We start from the raw sequence: 22,322 nt of genomic DNA on the forward strand, positions 1-22,322 counted from the left end.
TCAATGAGAAGGCAGAGTCTTTTTTTTCCTCTGCTCCTACTTCCTACATGATCTACATTGGCCAAGTCCTAATTCTAACTCCATTTTTGTTTTTACATTCTCACAATTAATATCAAGGAACTTATGTCCATTTTTCAAATGATTTTTTAAAATAAATTATATTTAACTGTGCTTGAATTAAATCGGAAAAACCATGAACAGGCTTTTCCTATTAGGCCCTGGCTTCATATTCAGGAGCAAGGAGTGGTTCAGTCTTCTTTGGTTTATATTCTATCTTTAGAAAACTACTATATATGGGAAATATCAGATATTTCCCATATGTGTTTGATAACCAATTTTGCTATATTAATTTTTTAATTAAAGTACCACATATAAATACAATTAGATGAAGAGAGGGACAGAGAGGTTTTTTAAAATGACTTCTTCAATAGTTTTTTTTTTTTTTCAAGTGCACTTCTTAGGGTGATAATCTTTTTTTCTAGCTAGAAACATATTTTCTTTTTTGATTTAAATACTCATTTTAGAGAAAATTAAAAATATAGAAGACATAAAGGATAATCAAGTTGTAACAATATAGTTAAAAATTATCATTCCTTCCTTACATTTTTCTACTTCTAATAGTCATGATCTGACAAGGTAGTCTGTATGTATTTATATGTGTATTTTTTGAAGTTTTTCTCAAGACTATTAATCTAACTTTTGCAGATTATCAAATGATTTCATTCATTGTTTTAACTTTCTTACATTCATTTCATCTCTTATATTTAACTCTTAACTGTAACCTTTTTCATATTAAATCTTAATATGATGAGCTCCCATTTGCCTCATTAGTTGATAGGCTTTCCTGATAAAGTCACCTTTTCCTGGGCACTTTTAGGGGAGGGACTCTGCCGTAAGCTGCAGGGCAACACATCTCACATTGGGAATGGGTGCTTCTGTGCTGAACGGGGTTTCAGTGCTCCACAGAAGTCACTCCAAGATCCAGCTGAGCAGAACTGTGCGAAGACTAAGTGAGAAAATGAATTCAAAGCCCCAGCACAGGGCATGTACTCAATAAATACTAGCGGGCTACTATTATGGCCAAGTTCTAGTTCATATTGATCTCTTTTCTTTGGGTAAAAGTCAGTTTGTTAAATGTCTCTTTAGATATAATGCATAGGTCTAGGGAAAAACAACAACAACAACAACAACAACACACAGATCTGGTAATTATAGACCAGTGCAGAGTAAAACTTGATTGTGTGGTAATGACCTCCCTTATACTGGACACTGTATTTCTATTAGAGTTTACAAAATTTCAAGTCATTTTGCCTTTGTTTCCTTTAGTCCTGTATCTTTTTCACACAAACTGCTCTTAAGTGAGTTCTCCCATGCTGTGCTTCACAATTGATTTTTATTTTAACCTCAGTCAGGACCCTTTACTTACCCCTATTAAATCTCATCTTGTCCATTTGGACTCACCTTTTTAACCTACTGAGACCCTGTCAAATCCAATGTTTTAGCCCTCTTTCCAGAATTGATTTAATTCAAAAATACCATAAAGTATGGTCATCTGTATTTTCATCTAAGTCATGGGGAAATCTATCAAGTCATTTTTGGGAAGAGTAACCTGCTTATAGGCTAACCTGGATCAATTGAACAAAATTCTGTATTTATGGAATTATAGTCAATCTGCACATCCTTATAACTGAATCATATTTGATCCAGACCCTTGTAACATAAAACCTGAAAGCTGGTGAAAGTTGGTTCATTTGGAAACAAACTTTCCTCAACTGAATATAAAGCCAGGTTTCTTTTACATGATCAGTTTTAGTAACTGGTCTGGAAAAGTATATGTCTTGCTCTCTTTTTTCCAAAACTATGAGGCAAACTTTTGTGTGCCTTGAGAAACTATGTATAACATCAGCTTAATTTTGTAATTCCCTGGTTCCTCTGGAAGAAAAGAAAATCAGGATAGCTAGATATAATTTTCAAGGAACCCCTCCTTGCAACAATTTTTAATCATTTGTCAGTTCACTCACTCACAATGTGTATCATGAGTTTCTAGTAAGTACCAGGCACTGTTTTAGACTTTGGGAATCAGGAAATGAGTAACATATGGCCCCTGATCTTTACACTGAAGTTAGAGTACAAAAGAAGGGTAGAAATCTACATTTAGAGAAACATGGAAATTGGAAATTGGCCCATACCCTATACCATATTGAGATCAGTCTCTATAATGTTACCATCATAAAAGGATCTTTCTGCTTTGTAACTAAAAACTCCAAACTTCCCTTGCTATATACATGATAGAGACGGATGCAATGAAATGAAATGAAATGCTTGGGAATACAGAATGGAATTCCCTTCGGAATTCTTGGGGATGGTTTCTAATAGGTGTCAACTTCTGAGTTCAGTCTGAAAGACTGAGTAGAAACAGGTCCCTTGAAAAGAAAGGGAGAAATGGCAAGAATCAAGGGTACCATGTTGTGAAATAGCATAGACTGCACAATCACAGGAGACTGGAGGCCATATTGTGTGAGGACAGCAGTGGTGGTGATGAGAACAGGAAAATAATGATGTGGTCAAATTATGCATGTCCTTAAAAACATTTAGCATGTTTGCATTCATCTACATGTTTCATTTCCATGTTTCTCTAAATAACCTAAAATTTATAAGTGTAAACTCAAACATCTTAACATCTTAAAGTAATGTCCACTGTTCCAGAAAGGGAGATAATAGAATGTATATATTCTTTATACATATATATGTATGTATGTGTGTATGTATATATCTGTGTGTATAACAGGAAGATGGATTACTTTTCTTTTGTTTTGGTGGGTGTCAGTGTTAAAAAAAAAAAAAGTAAGCTTTTTATTTCTGTAGTGAAAAATAATTCTTATCTTTAAAAAAAATCATCCTGACCTTGTAAATTCTTCTGGCAACCACATCAATTCTTTGCCCTCTACTCTTCCTTAAAAAAAAAAAAAAAAAAAAAAAAAAAAAAAACTTCACCAAAGAATTGATTATATTTTCTGTACCTAATTACTTTTCTTTCATTCTGTCACAAACTCTTCCAGTTGGGTTTTTACCTTTACTGCTCTATAAAACCTATTATCAAGGTATCCGTTGAGTTTCTTCATGCTCAGTCCAGTGGCCCACTCTCAGTCCTCATACTTCTTGATCTAGTGGCAGAATATTACCCAATTAATCACTTCTTTCTCCTTGAATCATCTCTTCAGCCTTCAACTTAGCTAGCATGTCAACATGCTTTTCTTATTTTCCTTCCCCATCGAGCTCTCCTTAATATCTTTTGCTAGTTGTTATAAATCTCTGACCTGTTCAAAACCACTGTCCCTCAATTTTTGGATCTTTTTCTTTTTATATCAACTCGTATCCTTGATATGCTAAATTCTTATGGATTTAAATACCACCTGTATTCCACCTGTAACTCCAATATATATCTTCATCTTGGATCTTTTTTCTGAATGTTAAACTTTCATAACCAACTGCTTAATTCCCTTTCCCTTTAAATGTTCTATAGGCGGGGTGCCTGGGTGGCTCAGTTGGTTAAGCCACTGTCTTCTGCTTAGATTGTGATCCTGGACTCCAGGATCTAGTCTTGCATCAGGATCCCAGCTCCTGGGGAGTCTACTTCTCCCTCTGACCTTCTTCCCTCTCATGCTCTCTCTCTCTCTCTCTCTCAAATAAATAAATAAAATCTTTAAAAAAAAAATAAATGTTCTATAGACAATGAAAATGTCCAGATGTCCAGATATCCAAAGCCAATCACCCCTCCCTACCTTCCTTTGGCATTCTTTCCATATCAATAAATGGCAACTGCCACTTTTCAGTCATCCTCGAATCTACTTATGTGCCCAGGCCCAACCCCTTGATGTGTCTTGTTGATTCTACTAGCAAGGTATTTCCAAAGTCTCCTTGGTTTCGTGAAATCAAATTCTATATTTTGGTTGTTTTTATTTCTTTGGTTTGTGGGTTTGCTTTGCTCTTAATATAGATTGTGCCATAAATTCCTAAATTGGTCTTCCTGCTTTGGCGAGAAGTTTCCCCTTGGTGTATAGTTTAAATAAACAACAACAACAGGAGGAATTCTTTAAAAACAAAAACAAACAAACTAATTAAAAAACGTGATTTTCTTCTACTCAAAGCATTTTGTTGGCTTAACGTTTTGTCCAGGGATGAAGCCACACTTTCATAGTGTGAAAGCCTATGAGGCTTCACAATGTTCCTTCCTACTCTGCCCTCCTTGAGTTCTCTGTCCTCTGTCTCCTCCTCCAGTTTAGCCCTGCTCCACTGCCCAGATCATCCCCCTTCTTTAAAAACCCAAGACATAGTTCATCTTTTTCCTTACTATTTTTGTACCTCGCATTTTCATGAGTATTTTTTTTTTTTATTCCTTTAAGCCTTTGGTTAAATATTACCCTTTTTTAGCAAAGATATTCTTGTTCACCTAATTTCTTTTTTTTTTCTTTTTAAAAATTTTTATTTAAATGCAATTAATTAACATATAGTGTATTATAAGTTTCAGAGGTAGAGTTTAGTGATTCATCAGTTGCCTGTAACACCCAGTGCTCATTCCATCAAGTGCCCTCCTTAATGCCCATCACCCTGTTACCCCATCTCCCCACCCACCTCCCCTCCAGCAACCTTCAGTTTGTTTCCTAGGATTAAGAGTCTCTTACGGTTTGTCTCCATCTCTGATTTTGTCTTATTTTATTTTTAAAACTACAACACTTCAGCTTTCATCCCTATCCCCCAACTATCTCCCATGCCTGCTAAATTTTTGACCACAGTATTTACAGTAAATAATTTATGTATATATAATTACTTTTATCTAAATACAATGTAAAATTTACATATATAATTACTTTCATATAATTACAATGTAACCACCAAAAGAGTAAGGATTGCTGTCTCACTTCTGCCTCCAACATAAAACTGACTGACTTGTAGTAAGTTTAAACGAATTATTGAATGTATAAAGGATTTAGTATGTTTTATTTAATATGTTTGTTAGTCGTAATGGAAATGCCCCATTAATAATGGGATATGAGAGTCCATGACTTGTGAGAAGGGTCAATACTTGAGTATTACAGAGAGAAATAATTTCCACGTATACCTCAGGTGTAAATGAGCACTTCAATGAAGAACGTTAGAAGTAGAAATGATCTAATTAAGGAGAGCTCCCTGGATTACCTCAGGTTAATCACTGGACTTAAAAATATAGGAACAAATAAAATGAGAAACAATTATTCAGAGAGTTAATATAACCACTGTACAAAGAAAATTTTAAAGATGTGTGATCAAATGTTGTGAAAAGATCAATAGAATAATGCTTTAGATTTGGCAATTGGAGAAAACCAGTGAAATAAGTGAAATGTATAAGTATAGTGAAATAAGAAATGTATAAGGTTTTAGATGTGTTGTGAATTTGCTATTATGTTTAGATGAAGTTTGTAACTAAAATAGGAACAATAGACACAAAATCTTATTGGAAGGAAGATGGTCACTCAGAGCAGAAGCAGATGGAATCCATCTCAGCTTGGTCCCCAGATGCATACAGTTGATATGACCCTGCACATTATATGGCCTTGCTGAATCCAGGAAGGTCAGTCCTTTATGAGACAATCCCTTAATATTTGAGTCTTTTATCACATGGAGACTGACTAAGAAACCAAGCAGAAAATTACTGAATATTGTGAGTTGAATGGTTATAAAATCATTGAAAAGACAGAGGAAAGAAAAGACAAGAGAGTCACCAGTCTTCTGGCTTCAGGAGTCCAATTAGCAAAGTGCAGTTCAGAGGTCAAACCTGCAACTGCTAACTGGAAGTCAGGAAAAGCTACTACCAAGCTACCCCTCTGTTGACCTGACAGCCATCCCACACAGAAACCTGTGAACAGGCTGTGGAGTAGGGGGTCCAGGTTCTCCCTTCATTCACATCTGTAGGGCCTCTTGTCCAGATGAACCTCCTCAGAAAAGTGGGAGTGGTCTTCCCTCCCCATCAGTATGGTAAACCACTTACTCGATATCTCACCCTGAGTGCCTTCATAGCACTTAAAACCATACCAGCAAGTAAGTCTGCAAAATGGAAGATTTTGCCTTCCGTTTCTTCTGATAAAGGGAAGTAGCTTAGATGATAGAAATGGATGTGATGCATCAACAGAAAAAGTCTAAGACATGTCTGTTACCTAGATTTAAAGCACCATTCTGGCCCAATACTTACTTGAGTACTTTCACTTCAGGGAAGGTTGACAAATATCAAACTCTTCCAATTGATCTAAGGTTAGCCATACCCACATCCTCATCCTCAGAGCTGAGTCAGTGACTCTGAACCATACCTTTGTCACCAGCTTCCCAGTGTCTGAGGAAACCAGATTCCAAGGAGTAAAGATGTTAGGGATGAAATTATGAACAGCCTGTTGAAATAGCAGGACAAGGAAGCAAAACAAATAATAAAATTAAATTTTAAAAAATTTCATGGCCTGAGAAGAGAGTAGAACTGAAGAAAATGTATCATGTGAGAGAGATCTTTATAGTTCATGCAAGGAAGACTGAAAATACAAAAGACTAAAAACACAAAAGGGAAGAGAAGAGCTCTCCGGTGATGCAGTGATCTAGAGAAGAAAGAAGTTAAAGAAATTACATTCAGAGATGTAGGGTTTGGCCTTCAAAAAAAGAGGAAGGCAACCTTCCATTTTAGGTTCATCCAGAAGTGATAGGGTACAATTTGAGCAAGCTTGCTTGATGACTTCTATTTTTCGGCCTTCATATTGAGATCGATTTATGTTTGAGAAGAATCGTGGATGCAGTTGAGGAAGAGTGTGCGAGCTAAAGCACATATGCAGAGCTAATCGTTGTTGTTGCTGTTGTCTTCAACAGACTATATTTCAGCTTAGCCTATAGCCAGAGGAGTTACTGCTCCGTAATTCCATGATTCATCTCACTTTAAAAATGTTTCTAAAACATTTACTCCTCCGAGATTTCCTATGCAGTCTCATTATATTCATGAGCTCCCTTCCGTTTCTTCCACATGTGTACCTTTGGACATATACTTTGAGAATTTTGCTTTATAGAGTGTATCTTTACTTTGGGATTCTTTTTTATTTTTTTTTAGAGGAATATGATATTTAATGTATTATTTTGGATCTGTTTTCAGACATCTCTATCTATATTTGATTGTTGTGCTTTTTTTTTTTTTAAATAAAGCTCTTTGTACCATGTACTTTCACTTCACTTACTAGTTCCTCTTTTATTTTTTTTAAGATTTTATTTATTTATTTAAAAGAGAGAGAGAGAGAGAGAGAGAGCATATGTGAGCAAGGGAGGGAGCAGAGGGAGAGGGAAAGTGGACTCCTCGTTGAGTGTGAAGGCCAGGACCCAGAGATCATCACCTGAGTGAAACCAAAATATTCAACAGATTCAGCACCATGCACCCCATAATTCCTCTTAATATTTTATTTTATCAGGATTAAATTCAGAGAAGCAACTTTTTTCATTTTTTTTTAACCTTTCACAAGATAACATAATCACCAAGTCAGACTTTCTGAAAGTTTTCACTTTTATACTTTGATCAAGCTGTGGCTTTAGGCATATGTATACATATCAAAATCTTTGTCAACATTATTTATACTCTGACAGCCTTTTTAAAGAAAAGAAAAATGAAAATGGTATTTGTGAATTTCCAATTATTTATATCCGCCAATTTATCTTTACGACTGCAACTTTAGTATTGTCATTATTACCCCTTTTTTTAATGAGGAAACAAATAACTAATGCATTTAATTTAACTGCATACTGCAATTCCTACAACAGTCTGCTAAAGATTGTTTTCGTCCTGCTCCTAGATCACGGCCCCAGTTCTTTGGTATCATACACCATCCACATCTCTAAGCTGAACCTCAATGTTATTGTATCTCTTACCTTCCATTTAATTAAAATATTACACTCAGGGTCAATTAAGTTACTTTATATTGTTGAATTTACTTTGTTCCTTGGCTTCAAAATATTCTAAGCAGGTGTTTGTGTTCTCTGAAACCAAACTGATGGTGTCCAAAAGATGTTGGGTTATGCATAAATTCTTAAGACACGTATTTTTACTCCTAGAATATGTTGTTCTTTCTTAAGGTTCTATGCAAGATGATGTATTGGATAAAAACAATTCTGTGTGTCTAACACTGAAAAGAAATAAAATAATTTGGAAAAAAACCAATTCTGTAAGTCTGTAAATATGTCATAAATAAATAATACCTCAGTTTAAAAAATAAAATATTGATATTGTGATTATGCAATAATGCAACAGAAGGGATATGGTTATCAGGGAAGGATAACAAAATGACAGTGACAATATTTGCTAAGTACATCTCAGGTCTGTTTTGTATACTGCATTACTTAATCCTTATAGTAAACTTAGCAGTGGGTATCATTATAATTTCCACTTTAGAAAGAAAAATACTGATGAAAAACAAAGGATTTGTCTAAGATTGCAGTTCTAAAAAGTAGTAAGGACAGACGTTGGTTGCATAGATTGTGATCGTATATATCCAAGCTCTTCATCTAATTTTTTGCTGGTTCTAGTAGAGGTGAAAAGAAAGAATAAAGAAACACATGCTTGTACAATTATTTTATTCATTCTGCATTGGGTGGCATTCATTAATTATTGAGATGGAAGGTGCTAGGAAGTAGTTTAGAAAAATATACTAACAGTGATGGAAACTTTGTATGTGGAATTAGATATCCACAAGGCCCATTGTAAACCTAGGACCGTGTTTGATAGTCTTTGACAACATGATTCTCTGTTTGCATAGATTCAGTGAGGTCAGATAATTCAGGATATTGAAAGCCAGTCTGAAAAGCCCAAGCCTGATGTTATCAAGAGGAGGAAGCTCTGATTACCCTACCCAGGGAAGTGACGTGATTAGAGTGGTGCTTTAGAAAGATTGATTTTGCATTTACATGCCATATGGATTGAAATTTGGTGGGATGTCCAATAGGAAAGGAAGCCAAGAGCCACTAATGGCATTGCAGGTAGAAACAGATGAGATTTGGACTTAGAAGTGGAAACAGGAAGGAAGAGTAGAACACAAGAATTATGATGTGGGAATGATGAAAATAACTTTGTGACTTATGATGTATCGAAGAGATAGACTTGAGGATGAACATGATTATAAAACAATTGAGAGTGGAGAGATGAGTCAGAGATATTGGTTCTAGGCTTCTTAGACCCTTTCCTCTTGAATAGGTTTTCTACCTTTGTATACTATTTTTAATACTGAAATGTTCAATTCATCATCTATTTCCTGGGGACTGAGTATAGTCCAGTCACTTTTCTTAATGTTGCATATATGTATGCATGCATATGTGTAAGTGTGGAATACATTGGTAATAAGTGGTTGGACATCTAAAATCAGGAGGTAAAAGAAATAAAACTATTTAGGGATATATGAGAGCTGCAAGTCATAAGCATGGTTTTCCTTTTAGTCAGTAGCAGAAAGAAGAGACCAGCAAAAAATAAATGCAAATGAAAAACCAGGGTAAGAGTCAGCCCATCGGAAAATAGACAATCTGGCTAGAAAAACATACCCTCTGGCTCGAGTTTTGGTAATGGTTCCTTTGTGCTAAGAGAAAGAGCTGCTTATTTCTCTGTAGTCGTATCATGTCAAGGGCACAGGTTAGCTATTGATGCTTACCTCTGTGCTCAGAGTAAGAACCAAGAACCATGTCCAGTCTGAATGTGTGGTCAAAGGTGGAGTCCAGGATGTATCACATCTCTCCCTTACCCCTCAGTACTTAGCACCTTTCCTTTTCAAATGTATCCTTAAACTGAAGATTATAATTGCTATGATGTCCAGTTTAGACCTGGCTCACAGTAGAGCATAAATAGGCATTAAGTGAAGAATCGGCAGTCCTGTTATAAGCAAACATGGAGTTGGTGTATGTTTTGTTTTTTTTCTGCAAACTTTAGGTCATACCTACAGATTAAAAGAACCTATAGTCATAACCTGGGGATTAAAGTAACATGAAACTATGGTAATGTTTATATATGGTATCCTTCATAGATTTTTTAGGTCATTTACAATTTTTATTTCCAGGTAAGATTTTAATATCAATATGATTTTGGGTTACATCAATATTCTTCACATTAATCTCCAAATCTTAAAGTTATTCCATAATGCACTTAATAGGATATCCAAATAATATACAGTTACTAATTAAAGCTGAAATGTACACTGTTGCATTTCTCTACAATATTCATATCTAAAAGGCCCTAAAACTGCCTTCCTACTTCTTTCCCAGTACCATTTATAAGGCATATTTTTATGTGATCTACAGTGCTCTCTTTCAAGTCTAGCAAATGAAGCACACTTGGCTTTTGACAGCCATTAAAGATTTTTATATGAATGTTTGATTGTGTCAGAACAGGAATTTACATTGACTGTGTTATTTTTTTTTTTTTTTTTTTTGTTTACTTATTTTTTTTAATCTTTTTTTTTTTTTTTTTTTTTTTATTTCCAGCATAACAGTATTCATTATTTTTGCACCACACCCCGTGCTCCATGCAATCCGTGCCCTCTATAATACCCACCACCTGGTACCCCAACCTCCCACCCCCCGTCCCTTCAAAACCCTCAGATTGTTTTTCAGAGTCCATAGTCTCTCATGGTTCACCTCCCCTTCCAATTTCCCCCAACTCCCTTCTCCACTCTAAGTCCCCATGTCCTCCATGCTATTTGTTATGCTCCACAAATAAGTGAAACCATATGATAGTTGACTCTCTCTGCTTGACTTATTTCACTCAGCATAATCTCTTCCAGTCCCGTCCATGTTGCTACAAAAGTTGGGTATTCATCCTTTCTGATGGAGGCATAATACTCTATCTCCAGGGGTACAGGTCTGTGAATCACCAGGTTTACACACTTCACAACACTCACCAAAGCACATACCCTCCCCAATGTCCATAATCCCACCCCCTTCTCCCAAACCCCCTCCCCCCAGCAACCCTCAGTTTGTTTTGTGAGATTAAAAGTCACTTATGGTTTGTCTCCCTCCCAATCCCATCTTGTTTCATTGATTCTTCTCCTACCCACTTAAGCCCCCATGTTGCATCACCACTTCCTCATATCAGGGAGATCATATGATAGTTGTCTTTCTCTGCTTGACTTATTTCGCTAAGCATGATACGCTCTAGTTCCATCCATGTTGTCGCAAATGGCAAGATTTCATTTCTTTTGATGGCTGCATAGTATTCCATTGTGTATATATACCACATCTTCTTGATCCATTCATCTGTTGAGGGACATCTAGGTTCTTTCCATAGTTTGGCTATTGTGGACATTGCTGCTATAAACATTCGGGTGCATGTGCCCCTTTGGATCACTACGTTTGTATCTTTAGGGTAAATACCCAATAGTGCAATTGCTGGGTCATAGGGCAGTTCTATTTTCAACATTTTGAGGAACCTCCATGCTGTTTTCCAGAGTGGCTGACTGTGTTATTTTTCAATCAAGTTTTTTCTTTTCTTTTCTTTTTTTAATATTTTATTTATTTATTTATTTGAGAGAGACAGAGATAGTGACAGAGAGCATGAGTGGAGAGAAGGAGAAGCAGGCTCCCTGCTGAACAGGGAGTCCCATGCAGGACTCGATCCCAGAGCCCTGGGATCACCACCTGAGCTGAAAGCAGGTGTTTCACTGGCTGAGCCACCCAGGTGTCCTGAACGTTTTTCGTTTGTTTGTTTGTTTTGTGTTTTTTTTTTTAATAAAATTAATTTCAGAGATTGTGTGTGTATGTGTGTGTGTATATATATGTGTGTGTGTATATATATATAATATATATGCATTTTAAAGATTTACTTATTTATTTTAGAGAGAGGGAGCAAGAGGAGGGTAAAGGGAGAGAGAGTTTTAAGTAGCCTGTGCTGATTGCAGAGCCTGGCACAGAGCTCAATCTCAGGACCCTGAGATCACCACCTGACCTGAAACCATGGGCCATATGCTTAACAGACTGCACTACCCAGGCACCCCTTACTTATATATTTTTATAATATAAGTATATATTTTAAGTAAACCATATGTAAATTTCCAACTTTATGATTGTTTCAAATATAATACTGAAAAGAAAGAGAAGAGGGGCAGCTGGCCGACTCAGTCACTAGAGTGAGTATGTGACTCTTCATCGTGTGTCATGAGTTCAAGACCAAGGTTGGATGTAGAGATTACTTTAAAACAAAAAGGGGGGAGGATAAAAAGAAACTGAGAGATAGAGAACAGTTCAGTGTTTAACGTACCTCTAATTGTTTATGTTTCTGGAGTAGAAATTTCATTAATTTCCTTTTTTCTCTCTTATTTTCTCCTCTTGCCTCTTTAGCATTTTTGATAATTATAAAGTTTTGTATACTGGAAAAAACAAACAGGATACATTATTGAGCTTGAAATAACGTAATGGATGGACACAACACGCAAGACAGATTTTCTAGCTGTTTTTAAAATATAAGGGTTTCACATAAAGGTTTATTTTACTTAAATAATACATAATCAAAACTAGAACAGGGAGTTTACAGTTTTATTTAGCTCATAAGGACACTTACTCTAAACTTGACACTTTCCCCAAAATTGTTAATATAATTTTAATGAACAAAAAAATAAATCTCACATCTTCACAAAAGACATTTGTACTGATGATTCAATAAAGTCTTTGTTTCTTCTTATATTTTTTAATAAGGATTTTATTTCTTTGTTTGATAGACAGAGATCACAAGTAGGCAGAGAGGCAGGCAGAGAGGAGGAAGCAGGTTTCTTGCTGAGCAGAGAGCTCAATATGGAGCTTGATCCTAGGACCCTTTGATCATGACCTGAGCTGAAGGCAGAGGCTTTAACCCACTGAGCCACCCAGGCACCCCTCTTCTTATGTTGTTTTTTAATTGTACCTTCAGTCTCTGTCCCTTTCTCTTTCTTTCTCTTACACACACGTACCTACACACACACGCACACACACATACACACACACACACGCACACACACACACACACACACAGACATACACAGGGGAGCTTGTTTTCCTTGAATGCAAATAAAATCCCCATATTATATAGAAAAGGCAGAAGTAAAATTAATGCCTCCATCAATGGAAATGAAGATTTTACTCTTCATTTTCTATAAAGATTGACTAATGTATACTTTCTTGCAATTTGAAAACATCATTCAGCAGTTTATGCAAGCTATCTAATTCAAATATATTAAGTGACATAGGGAGCAATTTTCCTTTATTCCTAATTGTCAGCATACCATTAAGCCTTAATAATGGCCGCCCATATTACCTGGCTTATATTTCCTTTGTTTTTGCTTTTCTGTAGATGTGCCATCCAGTCCCTATGGAGTGAAGATTATAGAGCTGTCACAGACCACAGCCAAGGTTTCTTTCAACAAGCCGGACTCCCATGGAGGTGTGCCTATTCATCACTATCAAGTGGATGTCAAAGAAGTGGCATCAGAAACCTGGAAAATAGTACGCTCCCATGGAGTTCAAAGTGAGTCAGTGATTTCAAAGTTTGTCGGTTAATTCAAGCTGACCTTCAGTGTTCTTGTGTGATGGGGTTTTCGTTTTTCTTCAATGTGGACTTTCTTTTTCTTTTAATAAAGTAGAGTTGGGAAGACATTTCCACTGCCCTTTTCTTCTTAGGAATAATTTTAATACAGAGTGGAAAAGTTTTCATCTTTAATAAGGATAGAAGAGTTTAACAGACTCACCAAAGTTCGATTTTTGGAGAGAAAATTTAGTATGTAGAATTTTGGTGGTGGAGAAACAACTACTGACATGTCAGATTTGATGGCTGGATATTCTGAAATGTGTTTTGTTTTTTAATTTATTTGTAAGATGTCTTCCATAAGTAGAAAAGTCATGTTGTAAAAGGTAGAAGTACAAAAATGTAAAATGTAAAAATCATATATATATATATGTATATATATATATATATGAAACCATCTATAAAAATTACCTGTCTACTAAAATTTATTTCAAAATTGTGTTTTGAAAACTCAAGTTTTCCTACAAATTATGGTCTTTCAAGTAATGGAATAAGCTAATTTTAAGAAGTTAAAACAATTTACAGCACTTCTTTTCACATGCAGAATTTCATCATTGTGAAAATGTGATTTGTTTTCCCATTATAGGAAGAAGCTAAAGTAGGAAATGACAATTAATTACAAGAGGGAGACTCTGTTGGAATATAGAACTACATTGCATAGTCCAAAAGGATAGTAAAGAAAATAGTGAGGAAACTATTGTTCTGTAGTGTCCCTCCTCTGCTGGTGCTGGCTCTGGCTTGATCCTAAGATGCCTAGTGTAAGGGCTCTGTAAAAGGCATGAGCTGTTCTGTGAAGAAAAGCATGAGCCCTCCTGTGAAAAACTGCCCTAGTGGACAGCAGAGACAGAACAGATAAAATCATTTTAGTTTCACCTGTCTCAACACCCCCTAGTTGCATTTTCACTGAGAGTAACTACAGGTTTTTGATAGAAGTGCCAGAAATATTCATTAATCTGTCATAGTCATTTACTACACACTTCAGATAATATCCCCCAGACATGTCAGCTCTTACTGTATTTTGTGTTTTGTGGTTTTTTTTGGGGGGGGGGTTGTTGTTGTTGTTTGTTTGTTTAATGATGACAAGATTTGGATACATACTGGGTTTTTTTTGTGCAAATGCTATGTGGTTCAGGAGAGAAGACGTACCCCAAAAGAATGAGCAAATGAGTTCTGAGACTTTAGTGAAGAAACCCTTATCTTAGATTCAAGAACACTATTTTTTAAGAGAGTAAACAAGAGAAGTGAAAGATGAGAGACAGAAAGACAAATGAATTATTTCGGACACTACAGAACATTCCAAGTGTGTGCTTTGCACAACCATGAAGAAAAGTAACGTTAAAACTGAATATTAGGGGCGCCTGGGTGGCTCAGTGGGTTGGGCCGCTGCTTTCCATTCGGGTCATGATCTCAGGGTCCTGGGATCGAGCCCCGCATCAGGCTCTCTGCTCAGCAGGGAGCCTGCTTCCTCCTCTCTCTCTCTCTCTCTGCGTGCCTCTCTGCCTTCTTGTGATCTCTGTCTGTCAAATAAATAAAAAAAATCTTAAAAAAAAACCCTGAATATTAGAGAAATTAAACTTGGCAGAATAATATTGCCACACCTCACCCCTCCACCCTGGTGAAGAAGTTTAAAAGATTCTCCCAAGACTTCTTACAAAGCTACAACACAATTATGGATTTATAATTGCCTTGATCTGATGGAGTTGTTCATGTTCCAAATCCTGTTTTGTTACTCCGGGTATCCATGCTTCAGAAGCAGATTTCTATGTTTATAAAACTTATATATAAGAAAGAACACAAATCAGTTCATAGTTCATAAATATTTATTTTATTTTAGTCGCCGTGTTAAGAACTGAAAATAAATCAATAGACTTTGAGCACAAACTAAAGAATTTGGTATTATCAGTATCTTCTATTTTACAGAGTATAAAGCGGAGGACTAACTATATAAAGGAGAAAACTGAGACTATAAAGTTTAGCTTCTTATCTGAAAGGTAATATGGGTAAATAATAGAGCTAAAATTTGAAACCTAACAGGAAATCTGATTCCAAAACCTTTCTGTTGACTGCTATGCACCTTTTTTCCCTCTATTCAGTTAAGAGTTGAGAAAGTGGAACAAAAATTACTGCCTTGTAAAGTATGAATATGACCCATTTTATAAATATATTTGTATATATGTGTGTGTGTGTGTGTATACACACACATAAGTGTGTGTTTAAAATTTGAAAGTATGTTATACAATTTTAAATATATTTATATATAAATAATTTTTATAATATTAAAATATATATAATGTGTAATGTGTATATGTTTGTGTTTGTTGGCAATACATTTTAAATAGCTAGTGGAAGGAGTTATATAGGAATTTAGGGAATAATTTGTCTGAGCAAGTTAAATATGAATTAGAAAGTTGAAATATCACTATTATTTAAAAGTTTCTTTTTAGAGAAGAAGAAAGCAGGAAGGAAGGGACAGGAATGGGGAGAGAGAGAAAAAAGAAAGAAGGACAACCTGTCAGAATGGCTAAAGTTGGACATTTTAAAGATGTTTCTTCATTCCACCCCATATATGTATAGTTGACTAGTCTATAGGATCCAGAATATGTATGATAGCATTGCGTACATATGAGTTGTGATTATATGATGTAGTCATTGATGGTTTCAAAAGGATTATAATTGAGAGAGAAATAATTACATAGTTCCTTCAATGGAAACATTGTGCTTCAATGCAATACAAAGATATAAGAACAATTTAGTAAAAAATTATTATAAAGGATCTAAAGAATGTGGGCCCAGTACACAGCTGTCTAATGCAGCTTGATTTAAGGGTGAAAGTTCAATGACTTGGAGCAGAGGGCAAGCTTAACAATAGTGAAAATATTAAAAATTGTCTTCAACTTTATAATTATCTGGAAGGGAGATCCATAGCTTTCATTAATTTCTTTAAAGAAAAGTATCTTAAAAATGTTTTTTTAGTTTGACTTTATTCTCAAATTATAGTTTAGCTGAGTATATAATTCCAGCTTGATCATTACTTTCCTTTGGTGATCTAAAGAGTATATTTTACCCTCTCTGTCTTCCCTTGTTATTTTAAAGTCTGCTGGAAGTTGTCCTTTCTTTGTAAATATTTTGACTTTTTTCTTAAGCTGGTTTTGTGATATCTACTTTAATTTGGTATCTTAAGGTTTAGTTACTTGTCCTAATGTAGAGCTCTTCATTTGTTCTGTTTGAGGTTCTTGGTATTCCTCAATCTAAAGATCCATCTCTTTCATCAATTCTGGAAAATGTTATCATTAACTTGGGTATCTTGATATGAATATTATTTCTTCCCTCATTCTCTCTATTCATTTATTCTGTTAATCCAAGTTACATGCTACATTTGTTATTCGAGATATTAGACTATCATATCTCTTTCCCTAGATTTTTTTGTTTCATTCCTTTACCATGTTATTTTTGTTCTACTAGTTCACTAATTCATGATTCACTTATATCTCCCATTAAAACTCTATCAAGATTTTAATGATCATAGTTGTAATGTATATAAGCTATATTTGTTCATTGTATGTTTCAGCAGTATCTCACTTATGGTGGTCTGTTTAGTAGTATATTTTATGATTTAATTGTGATCTCATAGTTTGTTAATCTTATTTACTAGGATCATGGAGTTTGGGGGCTTCTTCCACAAAAGATAATCTTTTGCTTCAGGTAGTTGCCCTGGAACTTTCCAAAGGTGGAAGCACCAGAGCACCTTAAATTAATTTCTTCATTTGAGATTTTCTGTGCTCTGAGAACCGGTTTATAGTAACTAATTTTCAAGAAGTTTTTATCCAACCCCCTTTGCCGAATTGGGATTTGGCTCAAGGCCAAGCCAAACAAAATTTTTCTAACCCACGGTTTTACTTTCTTCTAAGGACTTTGGCATTCCTGGGTCCATGAAGAGATCCAAGTTTCACATCTCCCTCTTCTTTCCCCAGTGAGGACATTCAAACCCAATCTTCTATATTACAGATCTGTGCAAAAGCTCTCAGCTATTTGAGTATCAGCGAGGTTTTCAACAAGACTGCAATAACTGATAGAAAAGTAATTACATAATTGCTCCTCTAGCTTCAGGTTTCCCCATTCACATCATTTTTTCATATTTCAGAGTTTGCCTTCCTTTCCTATGAGATTATATGTGCATTTAAAAAGAATTTTGGAAACGGCGTGTATAATTGTTAGCGTATTTAAAAGACTTGATTTTTTGGTTGTGTAGGTAATCATATTGAAATTCTGAAGGCATCTCTTAAAGCACATACATAGTTTTGAATGGTGAAGAAATGCTTTTTTTGTGCCTTTGTTTTATAGTTTGAACTGATAATTCATCTTAAAGTTTGAGTTTTGTAAGCATAGCTGTACTCATGGGCTTTGAGGCATTTGTTAGAAGACAGATTTAGGTTTATCTGTGAAAAAGTCGTGGTTGTGAATATTTCAGCTGTGACTTCTTACCCTAGACATGGTTTTATTTATTTATTTTAATTTACGTAAGTTCAGTTGACATTCATTTATTTTTCTTGGCTCATAAAATCTATAATGCATTGTATACTATTCATATATCTACTTCTACCTAGAAGTAAATATCTGTTCTTGCTTGATTGTGGTGGCATAAGCAAGAAAATTTTAGCCAAAAAAAAAAAAAAAATTTCTATTAGTAGATTCTGATCCTAAATAACTCATTAATTAATTTCCTGTGAATTTCACCTGCTCACTCTGCACCTGGCCCTAGGTTTAGGGTGCATTTGCAGTCTAGACCAGTTATTATCTTCTTCAAGGTTTAGCTGAAGTCTTACTGATCATCCCAATCATTGCTGTGATACAAAACTAAATTTGAAATGGGGAGAGTTGTGAACAAATCTGATATCAACAACTTGAACTATTCAAACTTCGAATGTGAGTCATTCTGACATTTAATTTTGAGTGAAAAATACGTGTCACAGGTGTAGCAAGACTTTTTGATTGGGAGGGATATATGACATTTTCATTACCCTATCATTTAACACTTTGTAAGCATGTTCTATATACCTCATTGGGCACAAATGAAGAGAAGATAATAATCTTGCAAAACAGCTACTCGTTTTTTGATATTCAAAATAAAAATGAAAAATTAACATTTTAAAATATCAAGTTCTTTTTATCAGAGCATAGAACAATTCTCTCAGATAGCATAATCTATGTCTTTTAATTTGTAAAATGTTTAGCCAGCTAGAATCACACATAGATGTCCTTTCAATCTCAACTAGATTATTACATGCTGTGATTTATTTGGGCCTAAGGTTATAGTAGAATTTCTCTTTGTTCTTGAAAATAAGGGAGATAATTTTTATTTGAAAATAGTGGCATTTTCTAAATGGGACATTCATTAGAAACTTATTCAAATTCTCACCATTTTTACTAATCAAAGGATGTAATAACTGACTACAATTTGGAAATAAGTTCACAGTTGGACTTTCAGTTCTTTCATTGCATAATTTCGCTAAACCTTCAATATGGCTTTGCAGGATGCAATTGCAGTGTGTATATTTTAATCTGCAGATAGTAATTTTAACATTATAGCATTTAGTTTGCAAATGTTGTGATTAAAGTTATGTACGTGCTTCATTATTACATATAATGCCAAACTTTTTACCCAGGTTTTAATTTTAGTTCAATTTTAATTAAAATCTGAAGGGAAAAAAATCAGACTTGTATGGTAGAGAAATCCACTTTCAGCTTTGTGAAGGAGGTATTCCAAGTCTGTTTTGAAATACAGGTTTGGATTTATAAGTCATATGCCTGTGCCTGAAAGGTCCACAGACTGATTTTAAGTAGGAGCTTAAATTGGAATAGAATAAAGACTAATAGATCAAATGCAAAAAAGGATTTTGATGCAACCAAAGAGATGTTAATTCCCAGTACCTTCCTTTGTCTCAAAGGGGTAGCCCTAACTTCAATGGCACCAGCAGCTCTCTTGGAATAAAGAAACTTTCTGGTCTGAATATTCCAAAATCATGAACTTAATATTATTTATATAGATTCAGGAGGAGGCTCCACATCAACAATGAAAAGCTTATTTATTACATGCATGGAATTTCCCTGTACAAACAGCGTGTTACAGCACCTCGTTTCTCCATGTTTTAATTTTTCCCTATGAATCACTTCCATGCTATGCCATCTTCCCATCGACCCCAAACCCTAGTCTCTTTATCTTAGTGCAGCTGGCTTGATACAGCCTACAAAGTGTGCTTTTACATTATTCGCCTGAGATAATTGTTTAGCTTTTAAAACTGGACATTAATGCCCTTCGGAGGTATGGCAGATTTTGGCACAATTATTTTGTAATTTTTTCCCATTGCTTTGTATTAGAATTTCTTGATCAAATGTTAGCATTTTTTCAATCTTCCTGTTTCGAGTTTTTCTTATTGTCTCTACATTTATCTTTTACTCTACTCTAAAATTTTAACAATTATATTTTTTCATTTACCTCTTGTTCTTAAAATTGTTAAATCATGTATGCAATATCTTCTCTTCTCTCTCTGATAATTGTAATGACATTTCATTTTCAGAATTATTTTTGCTCCATAATTTGGTTTTCTTTTCCTAGACTTATTTTGTAGTTGTTGTTGTTTGTTTCGTTCTTATTCACATTGGAGACATTCCCCAAGTATTGGTAATCCTTGCCTGAATATGTGCATTTAAAAGTAAGAAAAAAATCACCCCTAAGCTCTGTGCAAAGACAGGGTTTTTTAACCCTTGACATCAGATGGGTTTCTAACTTCCCCATCAACAGAGATCTGTGAAATAGTAACAATCTTAAGATATCATTTTGAGGCTGTTCAGTTATTATTGGCATACCTGGCTACCAAGGCACTGTGGAAAAGTAGCTTCTGTCAGATGGTGTCATATGCTGCCCACAAAGTTTGCCCAGCAAATCAACTCCATGATCCCTCATGTTTAGAATTCCAACATACAAAACTTTTTCGGTCCCACTTATCCAGATAATAGACCTTCCATCTTCTGTTGAGGTGAGAGAGAGGAATTCATGTTCTCTTAAATCTGAGGAAAGGGCAAGAGAGTACAATTGTTTAAATGTTTGATGATCATCCAGTTTTGTATCCTTTTGGACTTAAAATTATTGAAACTTTTCTAAAACTTCTGTAAGTCTAATTAGTTTACCTCTCTATCATCTCATCTTCATATACAGATTTTTATAATTTCTGATGTAACATTATATTTTTATATGTGAGTTTTTTCAATTTTTAAAACAGACAATATTAAATTAACTTTTTTATATATTGATGACATAGTATTGAAAATTATACTTTCAAGAAAAATGAGCATATCAATGTTACTAATGATTAGTACATATAATTAATTATCTAAGCTTTCTGTTCTGTTGAGCAGCTTCTAGGCAAAAATATTCTCAGTTTTCTTGGAAACTGACCAGCTTCACATGCACATTAAGTAGAAATTTTAAATATAGATTAAGCTCCAAAATTTGGCAGTTTTCCCAACAATACCCAGGATAACAAAGACCATCGGATATGGATACACACAGCGTAAATTTGCATATATTGTATAATATACAACCACAAGAAATATTTACATAGACTATGATGTAAGTGGAACCCCATGGAAATTATTCAATAAGGCAGCTCTGCCTATTGGTAGATATTTTTACATTGTGTAAAAGAACCTGTTAAAATCCAAAAGGTAAATTAATACAACCAGCTCCTTATTGAAAAACATGCTATTTTATTTTCACTCAAAAATTTTTTGTTCAAAAGCCCACTAATCATGCAATAGATTTCAGATTATTCAACAGCTTCTGGATTCTTCAGTGGTAATTGAGGAACATACTGTATACAAACAATGCTATATAAACAGAGTGAATAATAACATAATAGAGCAGATTTATTTCCATTAAATTATTAACTAATTTTAGTAGTGAAAATATACAGAGTTGGGCTTCTTTTGTTATGAATTGTAACTCAGAAAGTAACATTGTCATTAGAACCACTGTATTAAAGTCATTGCCTATAAATGTTTTCTGGGATCATTATTGAATTTAAAACCTTTTTGCTTTTGTTCTTACTTAAAAAGAAGGCTAGTGATTATTTAAAATACAGAAGGAAAATAATGAGAATGAGCATCATATCTCAACTAAAGTTAGAGTAAGCCCACAAATGTATTGCTTCAAATGCATCACTTTCAGAAATTTATCAGGAATTTTCTATGTTGTGTTACGTTGCCACTAAAAATAATGAAAGAAAGAATTGATATGCCTTTGTTACTTAAAACTTTTTAAAAAATTTCTGTTGTTGCTTTTGTTTTTTTGGAAATGCACCTCAGAAGATGTCCCTGCATGACAAATGACATGATCATCCTTTTAGATCTTTGTCTTCTGCTTTTCTGTCCATCAACTAAACACAATGGTCCCTTTTACCAATAAAAGGGTTTTTTTTTTTTTCCTTTTACCTTTGTGTGTGTTTTTGTCTGTGTTCTTGAAACACATATTATCATAAATTTTCTTTTATTTGGTGATATATTGGCAGGCATCTTTTCTAATTAATGAGTGAAGAGTTCATGTGGCCCAATGACATGAACATGATAGTTACTTCAGGTGTGCAATGCTAGAACATACCAGGTCTCAACAAACTTTTTGGCTACCAGCTGTGATGGAAAGGGTCTGAGAGGGTTTTGGGATTAGCTTGTTTGTTTTTTAAGTAAT

General features: G+C 34.7%; 1 protein-coding gene across 2 annotated transcripts in view; it reads left to right on the forward strand.

The window, feature by feature from the left end:
• Nucleotides 1–22,322, forward strand: part of NCAM2 (neural cell adhesion molecule 2) — a 515,285-nt gene that overhangs the window by 414,241 nt on the left and 78,722 nt on the right. For both annotated transcript variants that reach the window (XM_032353026.1, XM_032353033.1), the window contains exon 12: nt 13,352–13,525. In XM_032353026.1, the coding sequence (XP_032208917.1) occupies nt 13,352–13,525 (174 nt within the window). The remainder of the gene's footprint in view (nt 1–13,351; nt 13,526–22,322) is intronic.

This window comes from Mustela erminea, chromosome 1 (genome assembly GCF_009829155.1).
Source record: "Mustela erminea isolate mMusErm1 chromosome 1, mMusErm1.Pri, whole genome shotgun sequence".
In the NCBI taxonomy this organism is placed as follows: Eukaryota; Metazoa; Chordata; class Mammalia; order Carnivora; family Mustelidae; genus Mustela; species Mustela erminea.